Genomic DNA, 15,134 nt, shown 5'->3' with positions numbered 1-15,134 from the left:
AGGGGACAGGGTAGTGGCATCTTTTCTCCGTGCCACGGGGGAGCATTTTGGTGTCCACGCAGACTTTTAAAAACAGCCTCGGCTCTGCCAAGGTACAAACACGTGGGAGGGTGTGCCAGGCTGCAGCTGGAACTTCACCCTCGCGCCAAAGCCGCCGCGCTCCCAAGGGTGGGGATAGAAGGCGGGGCCCGCGGGTGGGCAGTGTGTGTGTTAAATTACTACTTTTAAAAAATATTTATTGTTATTCCCTCCTGAAGTCAGCGGCGGACTTTTTCCCCTCAAGATCTTAAGGTTCCCCCCACCTACCCCCGCCCCTTCCCCCCGCCCCCCAGCCAGGGGAGGCGGGAGGCCGCCGTACCTGGCGCCCTCTGCCTGGGGAGGAGCCCCGACGGCCGCGGCCGCCGAGCAGGTGGGCACGGGTGGGCAGCGCTGCTGCTGCCGAGGGTGGGAGTCCCCGGTGCCCTCGACTTGCCCCGCTGTCCGAGCGAGCCGAGAGCGCCAGGGTGGGGGCGCGGCGGCCGCCTCCTCTACCCTCCGATAGCGGGGGCCGGGGCTGGAGCTCCCCCCGCGCCGCGGGGGCCGGGAGGACTCAGCGGACAAACTTGGTGCCGCGGCTCGTCCCCGGCCCCGGGCAGCGCCCGGCCGAGGGGGCAGGGAGGGCACAGGGTGGCGGGGACACCCGCGCCCCTGAGATGGGGTTACTCACGGCGGCGGCGGAGGAAGCGAGGCTGCAGGTCAGGCACAGCCTGTGCGTGGTGCTGCTCTTCTGTTTTGTCAAGCAGAGGAAAAATGGGTTGTTTTCAGGCGGCAGTGGATGGGAAGAACTTTTTTTTCCTAGTTCTCGTCCTTGCAGTAGATGTGCTGGAATAGGTCACCTGAGAAAACGGGGCTGAGCGATTGTAAAAGCTACTGTGTATTAAATACTTAAGTACATATTGGAAGGGGAATGCTGGGGAAGTGTTGGAAAGAAGCTCTTAAAGGTGTAATAATAATTAACATGGATAAAATTGAGACTGAAATCTCGTCACTTTTGCATAAGCCTGTTGGCGCTAATGCAGAGCAGCAGGGAGCGCGTTGGTAAAAGATGTGAAGGGGGGGGTTGTTATTACTCTTTAGATATGCTCGGAGTTTGCAAAGGCATAGCAGAAGTGGGTTATGTGACAGCTTCCATCTCTGCGGTATGGAGGGAGGGTAGGTTTGTATCGCTCAAGAAGTTAATGAATTTCAGAATAGGAAGGACACATTAGACCAGCATGCCTTTGTGGTTTCTTTTGTTCTGAAAGTGGAATATTATTAAGTAAGGTTTCTGAAAGATAGCAAAATAAGTCTGATTTAGGAGATAAGATAAAGGTTGATGATTTCAACACAGAACGGGTTTTTGACAGTCTGAATTTATGGGCTGAAGTCTGCAAGTGCTCTTCCTGATTCAGACTGAATTTGTGATAACAGCGATACCTGTTTTTGCGCATGCTGCATGAATCAAATCGTTGAGCTGCTTCCTGATACTATCAGTGTTTTCAGTTTCTCCATCTGTATATCCAGCACAAGTTCCTGTTTATTTAACAACGTGCGTTTGTTTCATCACTTTTAACGTCTTCAGTTCGAGTACTTTGTCCTGAAAGACAAGCCACAGGGCAGATGATCACGGAAATGAATATAACTTTATTCTGTGATGGGAGTCAGAGCTGGGACACTTGTTAGGTATGTGTGCGTGGGGATGGTTCCCGTTCACTGCGCGAACCTGTGACCCAAAACAGTGTCCCGGCTGGAATGTGCAGGCGGTGCAGACGCTGCTGCCACCCACGGCTCGTACGGGACATTGCCCGGAGTGCAGTGGAAAGATTGAGTCTGCTTTGCCATCAGGTACCGGCTTCTATGTGCAAGATAACATATGAGAGGCTCAGTGTGGGACTTATAAAGCAGATTGTGTAAGTTTGTTTTGCTAAATTGATGGGATACTTTGGCTGTTTTGCTGTAGAGGACGGGGACAAAATCTGGGTTAGATTCATAACCAGAAAGAATTCTGTAGGAGTTGATGCTTTTCCTGTCGAAGATATAGGTTAGGGAATGGGGCTTAGCAGCCAACATGCAACCACTCTTGATGTTATAGTGACATCATTATTAAACATTCTTAAGTGTTATTTACAACATCTTATTAATAGTGAGGCTCCAGTTGGCAAAGTGGCATACAAAATTGCACAAAAATGTAGATACCTGTACCAGCTTGTGATAAAGGATGAAACTTATTTTTCTTTATTAATCAAGGATAGATTTTTCTCTAAAGACTGGAGTGTATAAATAGTTTGATCAGCTTTGCATACAAGCTTTGGTTGCTTAGGGGCAGAAGCAATGCTTATTTCATTAGCTGCAGTTCTCAAGTTACTGCTGGTTTGGATCTATTCCTGAAAATGATTGAGAAGCACTTGAAATTCAGATTCTGTGATTGTACTGCATTGAAAAAGGCAACATATTACTGTATTTATCAAGTCATGTAGTATAATACAAAGCAACTTGCTCTTTTTTTTTCTCTCTCTCCATCGGCACTTCCCAGAGGAAATATAATAAAGATACTGTAACATCTCAATTTCAGTTACTCCAGTAAGGGATGTACAATCAATGCTCGGACTCTGTAAATAATGACTACTAAGTCTGAATTTGCAGAAAGTTGTTTTTTAACAACAAATCAAAACATAGCAGTGTAACATCTCGGTAATCACATCATAAAAGTCAGCAGTGTTTGCTGAATGTCTTAACAGAACATAGCCAGATCCTCATAGATGCTCTTTATACTTAGTAATTTTGTTGCTTTATGAGATCAGTATTTTGGGAAATTCGTTGTCCTCTAAAAAGAAGACCTTGAATGGAAAACAATGTCTTAGACATAACAAATAGAAAAATATTTGCACATTTTAAGAGATAGATATTAAGAACTTCAAAGTAAAATAACATAATTTACTATTTTCTGTTATATTGAAATATATATTAGCTGATGTCAAGTATTAAATAGTTTAATATTAATATTTTAAGATATTTTACCTCCAAAGAGAAACAAATCAATGAAAAGATTGGTGTGAAATCTCTTTGTATGTTTGTTAGTCATCACTCATCTATAAGAATTACAATATTTTTCAGAAGCATCTGCTTTTGTGGAAGCTTTTCTTCTCTGTGCTCAGTGACTGGGACAAGTTCAGTTCAGTCTTCAAAAGTAGGTGAGACCGGACAGGCTCAGTTAGCTCTCTTACCCTTGATTTCCATAAGTTACTGATCCTGCATATGTGTGAGCATTTGCTGCGTTATTGTGTGGGTATTTCATGCAGTTCATGTAAGGTCTAATAAATGAGACCACAGATGAAAAGTTGAAGCTCTGGAAAAAATGATCCTAGGTTCTGCTGTGCCAGAATAAAGATTCCAATCTTCTTCAGACGATATGTAAAATTAGTGTCTTAATAAACACAATAAGGAAGTATAATATCTAGTGAAGTCTTTTATCTAGAAGTCTTTGGTACTCACATTACACCGAGTTACTAGTGGTTGCAGTGCTGTTTTGAGATGCAGCTTTCTGTAATGCCTTTACCACTGTTCTTATAGATCTTCCTCAATTAGTTTCTGTTCTTACACAAAGTAGTTACTGTCTTTGAAAGGCTGAAGCTTTCTGAAAAATGACTTATAGTAGCAAAACATTAATGGTACTTCACAGTTGCATTTTCATCTGTGGTCATTCTGCATCAAGTTTGTCCAGTGGCTTTGTAGTCAGGGTGAACAGAGGTATAAACAGTGCAAACAGAAAAAATGTCCTTGGGGCTTCCAGATTGGAGAGAAAGAGGCTGTATTTTTAGACAAAATTGTATTTTTTTTTTAATATGCCCACCTTAATTTGATTTCTGAGATCATCAAGTGGGTTTATTCAGTATTACATACATGACAGCTGCCTTTGGATTGCTTCAAAACTATGTGAAACAGCTAAAGGATTTTCATAAGGTGTGAAAAGCATGTTTTCATTCCATGGTAATTGAGATAACAGCTGAAATGGATTTCACTACCAGAAATACCTCTCTCTCAAATAAGATCACACATGGAGAGCCTGATTCTTCTTTTCATTGACTCTGTGTCATCTTTCACTGCTGTTACAACCCTCTGTGACTGAATGGTGTCATTTTGTAGCCAGTCCGGGCAGAGGAGAGCAACATAACAGCTATACTATAGATATAGTATAAGTGATAAAGTGAAAAGCAGAGGAAAACTGGACCAAAGGTCCCTGAAAGATTAAGTTCACTAAACATAAGAACAGAAAATTCAGCATGAAAGCACTTGCTCAGTCTTGACCCTGCTCTTACAAGTGTCTAAGAAAACTAAAACTGTGTGTCTGCTCTGCAGCTTCTGTGTAATGGATATGCTATATACTTCATTTACACTGTTGGCAACTAGAATATCTGCCTTGATAAATGGAAGTGTTGGCTAGAAATTGCATTGCTTCTGCTTGATTCATAAGAGAGGGGTAAAATGAACAAAGTGAATGAACAGGTTGAGAGATAATAACCCCTTTGTGTTGGTTTCTTTCACAAGCTATACACAGGTCTGTAAATGACTGTTGTACCATTGAACTTCTTCCACTTGCTATATCGTTTTCTTTTCTTCATTATATGTAACAAAAAAGGAAAAAAGAGGAGAGCAGAATATGGTACTGGATCACAAGGGAAGTCTTGGGGTCTTTTGTTTCTCTTTCGTATCCTCTTGTTTGAAAGGTATAATGTTATTGCTTTCCTAACTGTCACAGTTTTGTGCAAGGAAAAATGTATATATGTGAGTGCTACTGACTGTATACAAAATAGTCCTGACAGGTTTTGGGCTTTTGTCCAAGTCAGTTACGCTTTTTTTGTATGCTAAAGAAGAAGAGAAATAACACCATATCTGTTTAAAATCTATAGATCTGCTGGGTTTGTTGAGTAGGCACATAAAGAAAATCAGGAGGTGCATAAAAGGCAAGCCAGGCTTACCTATCAAGAAAATGAACTGGGTTTTTAGCAACTTATTTTCAGAGGAAATGTTTGCTCCTCTTGGGGATGCGTGAATTGCTGCAAAAATATCTGTCAAATTCTGCCCAGGATTTGGACAGAAAATTGATTTAAGTGGTCAGTTGTGTGAGTGTGAACAGCTCGTCACAAGTTAGTAATGTTATTTCTCTTGCTGCAGCTTGTATTTCCTTGAGTATTTTCAGAATTAAACCCTAAAGAATTGACCTCACTTCTACAGAAGATAAAAGAAAATTTAGCATAAAAAAATAATAAGAGATGAATTAGTCCCTAAATCAGTAGATTGGCAGAGAGGGTGAAGAGTATCTCTGTAGTGTACCATGTGAGTGATGGATGTGGGGCCTAACAGGGCATTTAATGCAGAATGAAAGCCTCATTTAGCCTTGAAACTACTAAGCAGCAAGGAAATTATGCAAAAGCAGATTGTACAAAATATTCTTGGATCAAGTGATCATGAGTTTACATTGACTTAACAGTAGGACAAATGATGTAGTGCCATGTGGGGGTACTTGAGCTTGCTCTGAACAAGCTGTACCAGGAGCTGTAAAGGCCTGGTGTAGCTGCAGAATGAGTATACTGTGGTCGCTTTGCTCCTTTCCTCTGCCCAGACTGTTTTACCTGGTTGTTTTTCTAATACTTCAGTCTTTTATCCAATCCATCAGGTGGAGCTTTGCACATTGACCTTAATACTTACCAGCTCTAGTCAGGATATACCTCCTGATACATCCTGGAATCACATTTCCTGTTGTTTTCAGAGCTGGATGAGCCTAGTTCTGCATTTCTTCTCTTTTTTCTCAGTACTAGCAACCTGTGCTGAACCTCTAGTATCATGCAGAATTAGGTACTTTTGTACCATGTGCCATGTTTCTTTCACCAGAGCAGAGGACTCTACATTTTAAATGAAATGGCTTCTTTTGCCTTGCCTTGCATTGGCAGCAGGTGACATGTGAGGTGAATGGTGAGAAGGACAAAGACGAATGTGGAGAGGAGGAATGGAGAGACTGGTAAACCACTAGAAAAGAGGAGAAATATTCACAGTGGAATATAGAGGAAGGGCCAGATCCAGACTGAGCAAAGTGAAAGCTGGAGTCCAAAACCAGCATAAAACTTGACACCAGAATTAGCAGAAATGAGTGAATCCTTGTCCTTACCCTGCTTGGTCTGATGGTAGCAGATACTGGCTGCACTAGAAGAATCTTTGGGAGTGGATTCTGATCTACCTGTTCAAAGAAGGAAAACTGTAGACAACCACTTTGGTCCTTTGTGTCTATGACGGACACAAATGCAAAAAATACTCCACCGACATTAATCCCTAGAATTATTTTCCTTCTTCCAAATTGAGTATTTTTGGATTTCTGGTGTTCATTGCTTATGCTGTGTGTAAAGGTAGGTATCAATCTCAATTTCCTCTCTGAGTAAAATGACTTTCACAAAGCGTTACAGCTGAAGTCCTTTAATAAGTCAAAGGGATGAATCTTCAATTTGGTAAAACTCATTTTGTTTTTTTCTGAGAACTTTGTTTTATTAGCTATTCAGAACTAGGCCTACAAATCAAAACATCTTTCATCAGGGATTTTTTTGTTGTTGCTGCAGTTGCGACTGCAATTTGTTGTTCATTGCACAAAGTGAAATTATTGTCCTGAGTAAACGGATATAAGTCTGGAAGTAGATATTTTGTGCATTGCCTTTAAAAACAGCTAACAATTTTCTGTACAAGAAGGCATATTTACACCTTCATGCACATAGGAAGTTTGACATCAGCTTTGACACTTAAAGGACAGTGAGAACACTTTGCATTTTATTTTTTCAGAAGAATGAATTAGTTAAAATACAAAAAAAGCAGTATTATGGTAGCGTAGCAAGCCTTCCTTAATAGCAGAGGGGTTTATGTACATTTTACTTATAAGTATTGAAGCCTTACCCTGGTGTAAAGAATATCTAAGATGAAGATATCAACTATGTCATTGAAATGGAATAGTGGTTTCAAGAGGATTGACAGATAAGGGCATCTAAGTGAGAATGTATAAGCATGTTCAGAAGTTATAGTTTAATTTCTTAGACCATTAGGGTTAACATTTTTAACACTGGAAATTGATTTTGAAGGGGAATTAAGTAATCACAACTGCTGAAAACCAGGATAAAAGCTTCCCATTCTTTCTTTGAGATGAGGATTTCCCCAGCAACTTATTCCTGCAGGTGACCAGATCATCATGTTTTACATCTCTTGTGAAAGACAATTTTCCTTATCACATACAGTGACCCTGTGCTGGGGCCTGATATTCATACTGTACTGAAAGGAAGAATGACTCATGTTGAATTTCAAGATTCATTTTCCTTGCATTGCTGGTATTAGACTGTTCCTTAATCTGATAGGTATCAGCCTGACACGGCACATGTACAGGTTTCTACAAATTATTTTTTTCAAGATGGAAAGATGTGAAAACAGGATCTCTGATAAAACATCATATGGTTGAAAGGGAAAATTTTAGAATTATTTCAGACATGGATTTTTAAAGTCCTGTAGTCTTCTAATACCCACGTTTGCAAATTCTTCTCACTTGACTGGCATTTGAAAACAGTTGTTGAACTGTCTACAGCAAATATAGAAAAGCAAGGTGCTTAATACTGCCTTGTTTGCATTTTCCATTTTGACACTAGCTACTTAATTGGAAAGCAGAACTTTCTTCTGTTGAGGGGGTTGGTTAAAAAACATGAGGATATCTTTTGGTGAAAACCATTCTGTGTGTACAGGTATACTTTTCAAATAATTCTATATTATACAAATTATAGTGAATTAATTTATGAATAACTATAAAGAAATGTATCATTAATAATTATGTGAAAACATACTATTTACTTGGCAGAGGCTGAAAAACTTGCAAGTGTTAACCTGGAACATCAAATTGCCCTTACTGAGAGAGCTCAAGTGCTGTGGACACTGAAACTCTTGAGGAGTATAATAATAAACAGTTGCCTTCAGAATGTGGCAGTGACCTTGAACGTCCACTGAGCTTCACTTTCTTTAGCTTACGCTAATGATTAACTTTACTAATGACTGTATATCAAATTCACCATTGTTTGTATAACTGGCAGTGAAACAGGCCATGTCTGCTTTTGCGTGGATGATACAGTATTATTTTCAAGGAAACCCTTTGTATAAATTGTTTCCTTTGCAAAGTTATGTCTTTGTGCAAGTCCTAATTGCTTCTAATTTACCTCATTTGTCTTTGGACTCTCCAATTTCAGGTTAATGCTACAATAGGCACAATATATTTCTTCTTTGTGTGTGTTGTTCTTTTCTCTTACTCCTTATTTAAAGGAGGATGATGAATTCTCTTATTCTGCTCCCTTACAGCAATCAATCTTCTATGACAGATCCCCATGGAGCAGAGGAAGCTACACCCTGAAATAGTCATTATAGGGATGTGAAGTCATCTGCACAGCTTTGCCTCTGAAGGGAGGTTTGTCAAGGCACAGCACTTTAATTTCTGGTCTCAGCACCATAGGGAACCCAGCAGAGGTCTGCCCACAGCACACATGGAAGCAAAGTGTCCCCAGATTCCTGTAATCTCTGCTGCGGCAACCCCAGACAGTTTGTTGCAGTGTTATCAGGCTCCTGAGAGAATAAGAGTCATGCTGGGTTTTTTTTAGGCAGAAAGGGGGTGCAGCCCTTAACTGCATTAAGCTTGGTGGAAGTAGTCCAAGATGAGATGAACTTACAGTCCTTGGCTTAAATTCAGGATACTGCTACGTGCTGTGAGACAATCCTACAGACTCTGTGTAGACAAATGCTGGTTAAGAGTGTTTCATCAGGTATTTAATGGAGGAAGAGCCCTCAAGGTTTGTACATTTCTGAAAAAGCCAGATCCTGCCTTTAGTTGCAGTGGTGTAAATGGTGACTGAGAGCAGAAATTTCTCTCAAGTTGTATACAATTCAGGTACTGTCTACTAAGAGATGGTGAAAGGCAGGAGTTTTCTTTGTCAGCCATAGGAATAAACATGTGAAAGTTTAAATATATATATAGTAAGATAGGTATGTATATGAGTATTTGCCTTTCTTCTCTAAAAGAAGGTTCTAACAGTTTGACACTTCTGCACTGCTCTTGAATGTCTCAAATACAGCAGAGACTATCGAGGTTTTTGTGAATGGGGTTATCTTTGCAGGGCAGAAAAGAGACAGGATATTCAGAGGTATTGATTCTTCCTTGTTAAGTTCTCTACACACAAAAAGTTGTTCACACTAAAAAGAAGAAATAAATGTACCATCCAATGCTTAAAAATTAAATGGTTTGATTCTGTTATAATTACAGTCTAAACCAGCTCATTCCAAACAGAAGCTTTATCCAAGTCATTTCCAGTTGTGTGATATGACAGCAGGATAATTGATCTATGTAACACACATCTATTGTTCTGGGCTTTTTCTCTTCTCTGTATCAGGTGTTGTACTGTCTTTAAAAGATCTGTGGAGTGCTCATACCAGTGATTTCAACTTTTACTCATTGACATTTCACAGGAGCAAACAGGGACACAGTTAGGCTAGCTGTCTACTTTTCAAGTCATGAAAGTGAAGCAGATGCTTATTGATGCTGTTTTTTCACATGTAATTTTGAAATTATTTTAATTTTCTGTTAAAATGCAAGGACTTAAAAGCTATATCTCCGAACAGTACTGTTAATGAGGAAATCATATTTGTTTATATAAAAGCTGGTTAAAAGATAAAACCAGAGTTTGTGGTCTACTTTTTACCTTCAGTTTTTAATCAAGAAAATAAGACCAATAGATAAGCTTTCCTGCACACCTTTGAAATATCTACGCCAGCCTTCACTTTGAAGGGAGAAAGTCTGTACACTTCCCCAAAGCTGTAGTACCTGCCTCAGGGTGTGCAGCTGCAGTGATTGCAAATCCAGTAATAATGAATCAATTATTTTACAGTCCTTTCTCTAAATTGATTAAAAGGGTCCCATTTTCAGTTCCAACTGCGTGTTGTTTTGTGCTACTGACTATACCACCTAGAGACCTAACGACTTTACTAATTTAAAAAATGCTACTAGTTAATTTTGTGTATAAATGCATTTTTGTGTTTAATTTTTGTGTATAATTGGGTTTTAGTTTTTTTCCTCTGTCTTTTCCCCATCTATACATTGTAATAAATTGAAGATACAGCTGTTTCATGCCTTCACTTTCCACGATGGGTAAAGGTATTTTAGAATAGTTTTTGCAGGCAGACCTATGGTGGTTCTGCTGAGTGTCACTGTGGCAGGAGACATATGAGCTGGCTTAGTGCAGCTCTGTGCTCCCAGCAGGACTTTGTCTTAGTGTGAACCCAGGACTGGGGTTGTGGCAGTGATACTTCAGGAGGAGACCTTTGGGAAGTGCTTGGATCAGAGCTTATGTACATCTGGTAGCTGGGTAAAATGAGACCAAATCTACAGAAAAGCTTAGAAAGAGGTTTTGTGTTTCCCACAGGTAAATCCAGCACAAGACTTGAGAGCAGTCCATGAAGAAAGATCTACACCTCCTATGTCTTGTCTGACCCTTCAAAATTATAGTCTGGGTGGAGACTTTATTTGGGCCTATAGAAATCAGGCCCTTGGGTTCTACATTGTGGACTGTGCTATGTTTCTTAAACCCAGCTGTTATTCAAGCAAGGACTGTGTGAACATGCAAGAAATGATCTGTGATGCCTGAAATTACCAGTTTTAGAATTACCCTTACCAATAGAACAAAAGAAGACTAGCTGTTTTGAGATCAGAGAATAGTAAGAATATTTGCTGACTGATGAGAAGTTCACTGACTTGTGAGAACTAAAACATCTCAAAAACTATAACAAGTCCTTGTAAATGTATTTCTGAATTACATTTCTTATATTCCACAAAGCTGATGCTGAGGAGTAGGAAAAACCATTTTGCTTAGAACAATGTAGAATCATCTGCAGTGGAGTGCAAATGGGATCAAACTGAGAGAAGAAGAAATTAGGCTGTGTGTCAGGCATTATGAACTAAGAGTTATTTGACTGTGAAAGAGCTTCCCAAGGGAAATAATACAAGCCACATTATTTGGGACACCTAAAATTAGACTTCAGAAAGCACTAAAAAAAAGTGTACAACCTTGCTTTTGTAGGGAGGTGGACTAGAAAAGGCAGGGTTTGGGATTTTCTTCTTTTTTTTGCAATAAATTCTGCAATTGTTGGACCTGATTCTGTTCTATGGTGTTTAAGTCAAGCTGGGATTTACATTGCTTCTTGTCTTAGCAAACTGAGGCTAAACACATAGGTTTCTCCCTTCCACCTGTTGCTGACTTTTGAAACTATATCTTTTTATTTCTGTCCCTCAGGGATAGTTCAGATCCTGCTCTTCCAATCATAAATATGTATATTTAGAGCAGTGGAGAAAGAGCACATTGCCTTAAGGATCTTTTTTGACATTTCCCTCTTGTCTGGCTCTTATCAGACATTAGAACTGATCAATATGATATTCCTTTCTTTTTTTTTAATTCAGAATTTATTTAGCTTATAATGTGCAGAGGCAAATGAAATACGGCCTTTAACCAAGGAACAAAGGCCTCCAAGTAATGTGTGTTGACATACTGAAAGTGTTGCAGTCTTCTCCATAATTTTCTTTCAATACAAACCACTTGAGATAGCTGCAGTAATACAAAAGAGGTTCTCACAGCAAATCCTACATATTAAAAATTGTAGATCGTGCATTTGTGACTAAATCCTAAGAGCCAGTTGTTTTTTCTTGTAAGTTAGCTTGAAGATGCCTGCCTTTATTGACATACAGTGTCTACTTCTGAGAGTGGCAGCACTCCTTTCAAAGCCCATTTGAACAAAGAGAGCCCTTATGTGGAAAATGGTTCTTCGTTGTGTAGGCAACACCCTGTAACAGTTGTGGTATAAAAAGCATGACTTCGCCTGTGTGCACAAAAGCATGCCAAGGTCAGGACATCAAGCCTCTGAATTTGTGGTAAGAGACAAAAGAAGGCACATATGCAGAATTTTCTTAAGGATGGTTCATTTGTAGAGGATTTGAAACAGCATGGGAGGAAATCTCTATGGTGTCTAGAGCATTTCATTCGAGGTCTGCTTTTTACTGCTCCCTGAAATGCATTTTTACTTGCTCTCACTGGACAGGAGGATTCAGGATATGGGAGTGGGATACATGGTGAACACTTCCTCTGCACTGAATGGTCACACAGTTTCTAGTCCTGGAATTTAGGCTGCATGGTTTGGAGGAATGGGTGCTGGGGCAAGGACTGGTGGAGGGGCAGCTAGAAAAGTCACCTGATGGCATTTCAGATTGTGACTTCTAAATACCAAGATCTGATTCCCATTTCCTTTCTCTCACTGCTGCTTGCCTCCAGTGTGCTTTACCTCCTGCTGCCATGCATGTGGTCTGCCACAGAAGCGTGGGTTGTATTTTTTTTTCTAATTTGACTAGGAGCATATTTCCCATTCTAAATCCTTAATGAAGACAAAAGGCCTGTATTGCAGGGTAGGAAGATACTAACCCGAAACATATTATTAGCTGGGAAGACTCATTCTCCTTATGTCTGTTTTTGAATGGCTTAACTGAGGAAAAGAGATATCTTCTGTTAATGGATTTTTGAATAGGGCAACAATGATGGTAGAACAGTGGAGACACTGTGATGCCAGCTTTCTTGGAATGTTTCCTTAAGCAGTTATTAAAGTGATTGTAACCAATTCTGTTAAAGATCAGGGTGCTTTGATATGTTAGTCCCTTGCATAGCAATCTCTCAAGGGAGGAAGTGAGTGTTTCATAGACTCCACGTTTCATCTCCCACAAAGTATTTTACAAGATACAGCAGAAGGAAAATACTCAGGTATTATCTGGATATTGTTCACATACACTAAGTAGGAAGTGAACATTTTAGCTTCATTGCCTCTTCCAAACTATCCCTCTAACAAAACAGCCAGGTATTCTCCTAAAGACTGCAACTTGCCTCATTTCTATGTTGTCTTCTCTGCTGAACTTTTCTAGATTTAACTTTTGTACCTCCTCCTTATACTGGTGATTCTGGATAAGCATGAAGTGCATGCTTTAAAAAATGAAGGGAGAAACGAGGGGAATATGGCTGGGGAATTGTGGTCCTTTCAACTTAACATCAATTTCTAGTAAAACATCAAAATGAGAAAAATGTTTTGAAATCCTTGGAGAAGACAGGAAAATGAATTCTCATCTATGGAGATGCGTAAAGAGCAAATCTGTCAAACCAATGTAATTTCTTGCTAAAATAAAGCCCTGCAGAAAGGAAAGATATAGCAGATGCCATATTTTGCATTATTGTAGGGCTTTTGACACTGTTTCACGTGACATTATGAAGAGTCTCAGAAGATAGTCATGACACAACGGATGTAAAACTATACATAAAACCATATTCAAAGAGTCCAAGAGTCACTAGCAAAAGAATTTACCAAGTATGGCTTGCAGAAAGCTCTCTTTGGCACTGCCTAGGACTTTCACTTGCAACTTTACTGATGAAATACAGGAGTTGCTTGTTAACTTTACAGATGACTAAGAGGGGATGCAGTCATGCCAAGGGCTGGGTTAGAGATGAAAATCAGTGAGTGATGTGCTGTCATTCTGCAGGAGATTTAAAACAAAAAAAAGCATATAGCTTTTTTATGAATATATGTGTCTGTTTTGTCAGTGTACTAAAGAAATGTGAAAAGTTAACATCTAAAATGGCAAGAAAAACATGGGTGATTTTAAGATTTGAAATGTCTGGTCCTTACATGCTATAATTTGGTAATGGAAGCTTTCATTTGTAGAATAATTTCTTCATTTATTATTCAATCATTGGGGGGAGTGCCTCTTTTTTTTCTTTTTTTTTCTTTAAACACTGAGCAAGTCCACTGCACCTTATAAATTTCCTTACTCTGTTGTTAGAGCTGAAAAACCTCTGGCATAAAAGTCAACAGAGTTTTTGTCCCTACAGGAGTGTCTACATGTGGTCGGCTGTGATTTGTTCTCTGCGGAATTGCATTTCAGGGCCATGGGCTAGATTAAGGCAAGACATAATAGTTAAAGTTGGACAGGCTGGCGTCTATGTGTTTGGTACTCATGGCACTTGTCCAGATCTATGAGCTTGCTCTTTAGATGAATGTTGTCATCAGATAACTGTAATGAGGCTGTTCGTACTGTATTTTTGGAAGCAGTGCAGTATAAAAGTCTTCAGTCTGCCGAGAACTAGATATTTGGCCAATCTTCAGCTTGCAGTATATAAACACATTCCTCTTTGTTTTTTCTTTTTATTCTTCCCACTTTTCTTTCTCCTCCCTTCCTTCTCCTCAAGGACATAGACTTTGGCTATATTTTTCATAGTTGTGTGAAGCTAGAAATCTGAACGGATGCCTGTGCCGCCACCACCACCTCCTCCTCCACCACCTCTACCACCCTCTGGAGGGCCTCCTCCACCACCACCTTCTGGAGGGCCCCCTCCACCACCACCTTCTGGAGGGCCCCCTCCACCACCACCACTGGTAAGATTGACTTTTTATTTCTATTAGGAAAAGCTTAGCTATAGTAGCCAGCTGGGAGCCCACAGGATTTTTGCATGGATATTCACATCAAATACCTGGGGCAGATGCTTGTTTTGCTACCATTTGTTCTTCTGTTCATTACAGCAATGGTCTCCAAAGTGATGTGTGTGCGATGACTCATTAATGTGCAGGAAGAAAACACTAGAACTTCTGTCATGCTCGTGTATGATTTATAAATAAATAAACATATGTATACTGGGGTGCATGCTCAAAATTTCTTTTACTGTTGGGGTGCAGGATCAAAACGTTTGGAAACTATTGCATTATGTGAAAATATGGTGAGAATTTAACATTTATGAATACTTCTCCTGCCACAGGGAATTCATTTTTGTACTGGTAATGTGCAGGGTGGTAAGTATTAATTTCTTCATCCTCTTTCTTACAGTTCCTATTAAGACTCAGAGCGTTCAGCTGTAGGTTTTGCTCTTTCTAGCACACGCTGTCTTCCTGGGGACAGAGCACAATATGCTTTTGTACATGTGCAGGAACAATTACCGCTTGTAACAGATCATTACTGTGTGTGTCATGAAGTAGAACATGTG

The 15,134-nt window shown here is 39.9% G+C and overlaps 1 protein-coding gene across 1 annotated transcript in view; it reads left to right on the top strand.

Annotated features, from left to right (window-relative positions):
- Positions 1-346: 346 nt before the first annotated feature.
- WIPF3 (WAS/WASL interacting protein family member 3) overlaps positions 347-15,134 on the top strand; it is a 34,814-nt gene continuing 20,026 nt past the window's right edge. Inside the window, exons 1-3 of the mRNA XM_017836094.1 lie at positions 347-409; positions 3,133-3,209; positions 14,346-14,532. Of these exons, the coding sequence (XP_017691583.1) occupies positions 14,401-14,532 (132 nt within the window). The 5' untranslated portion in view covers positions 347-409; positions 3,133-3,209; positions 14,346-14,400. The remainder of the gene's footprint in view (positions 410-3,132; positions 3,210-14,345; positions 14,533-15,134) is intronic.

This window comes from Lepidothrix coronata, unplaced genomic scaffold (genome assembly GCF_001604755.1).
Source record: "Lepidothrix coronata isolate B3197 unplaced genomic scaffold, Lepidothrix_coronata-1.0 Scaffold270, whole genome shotgun sequence".
In the NCBI taxonomy this organism is placed as follows: Eukaryota; Metazoa; Chordata; class Aves; order Passeriformes; family Pipridae; genus Lepidothrix; species Lepidothrix coronata.
This window is presented reverse-complemented; position numbering and strand designations above follow the sequence as displayed.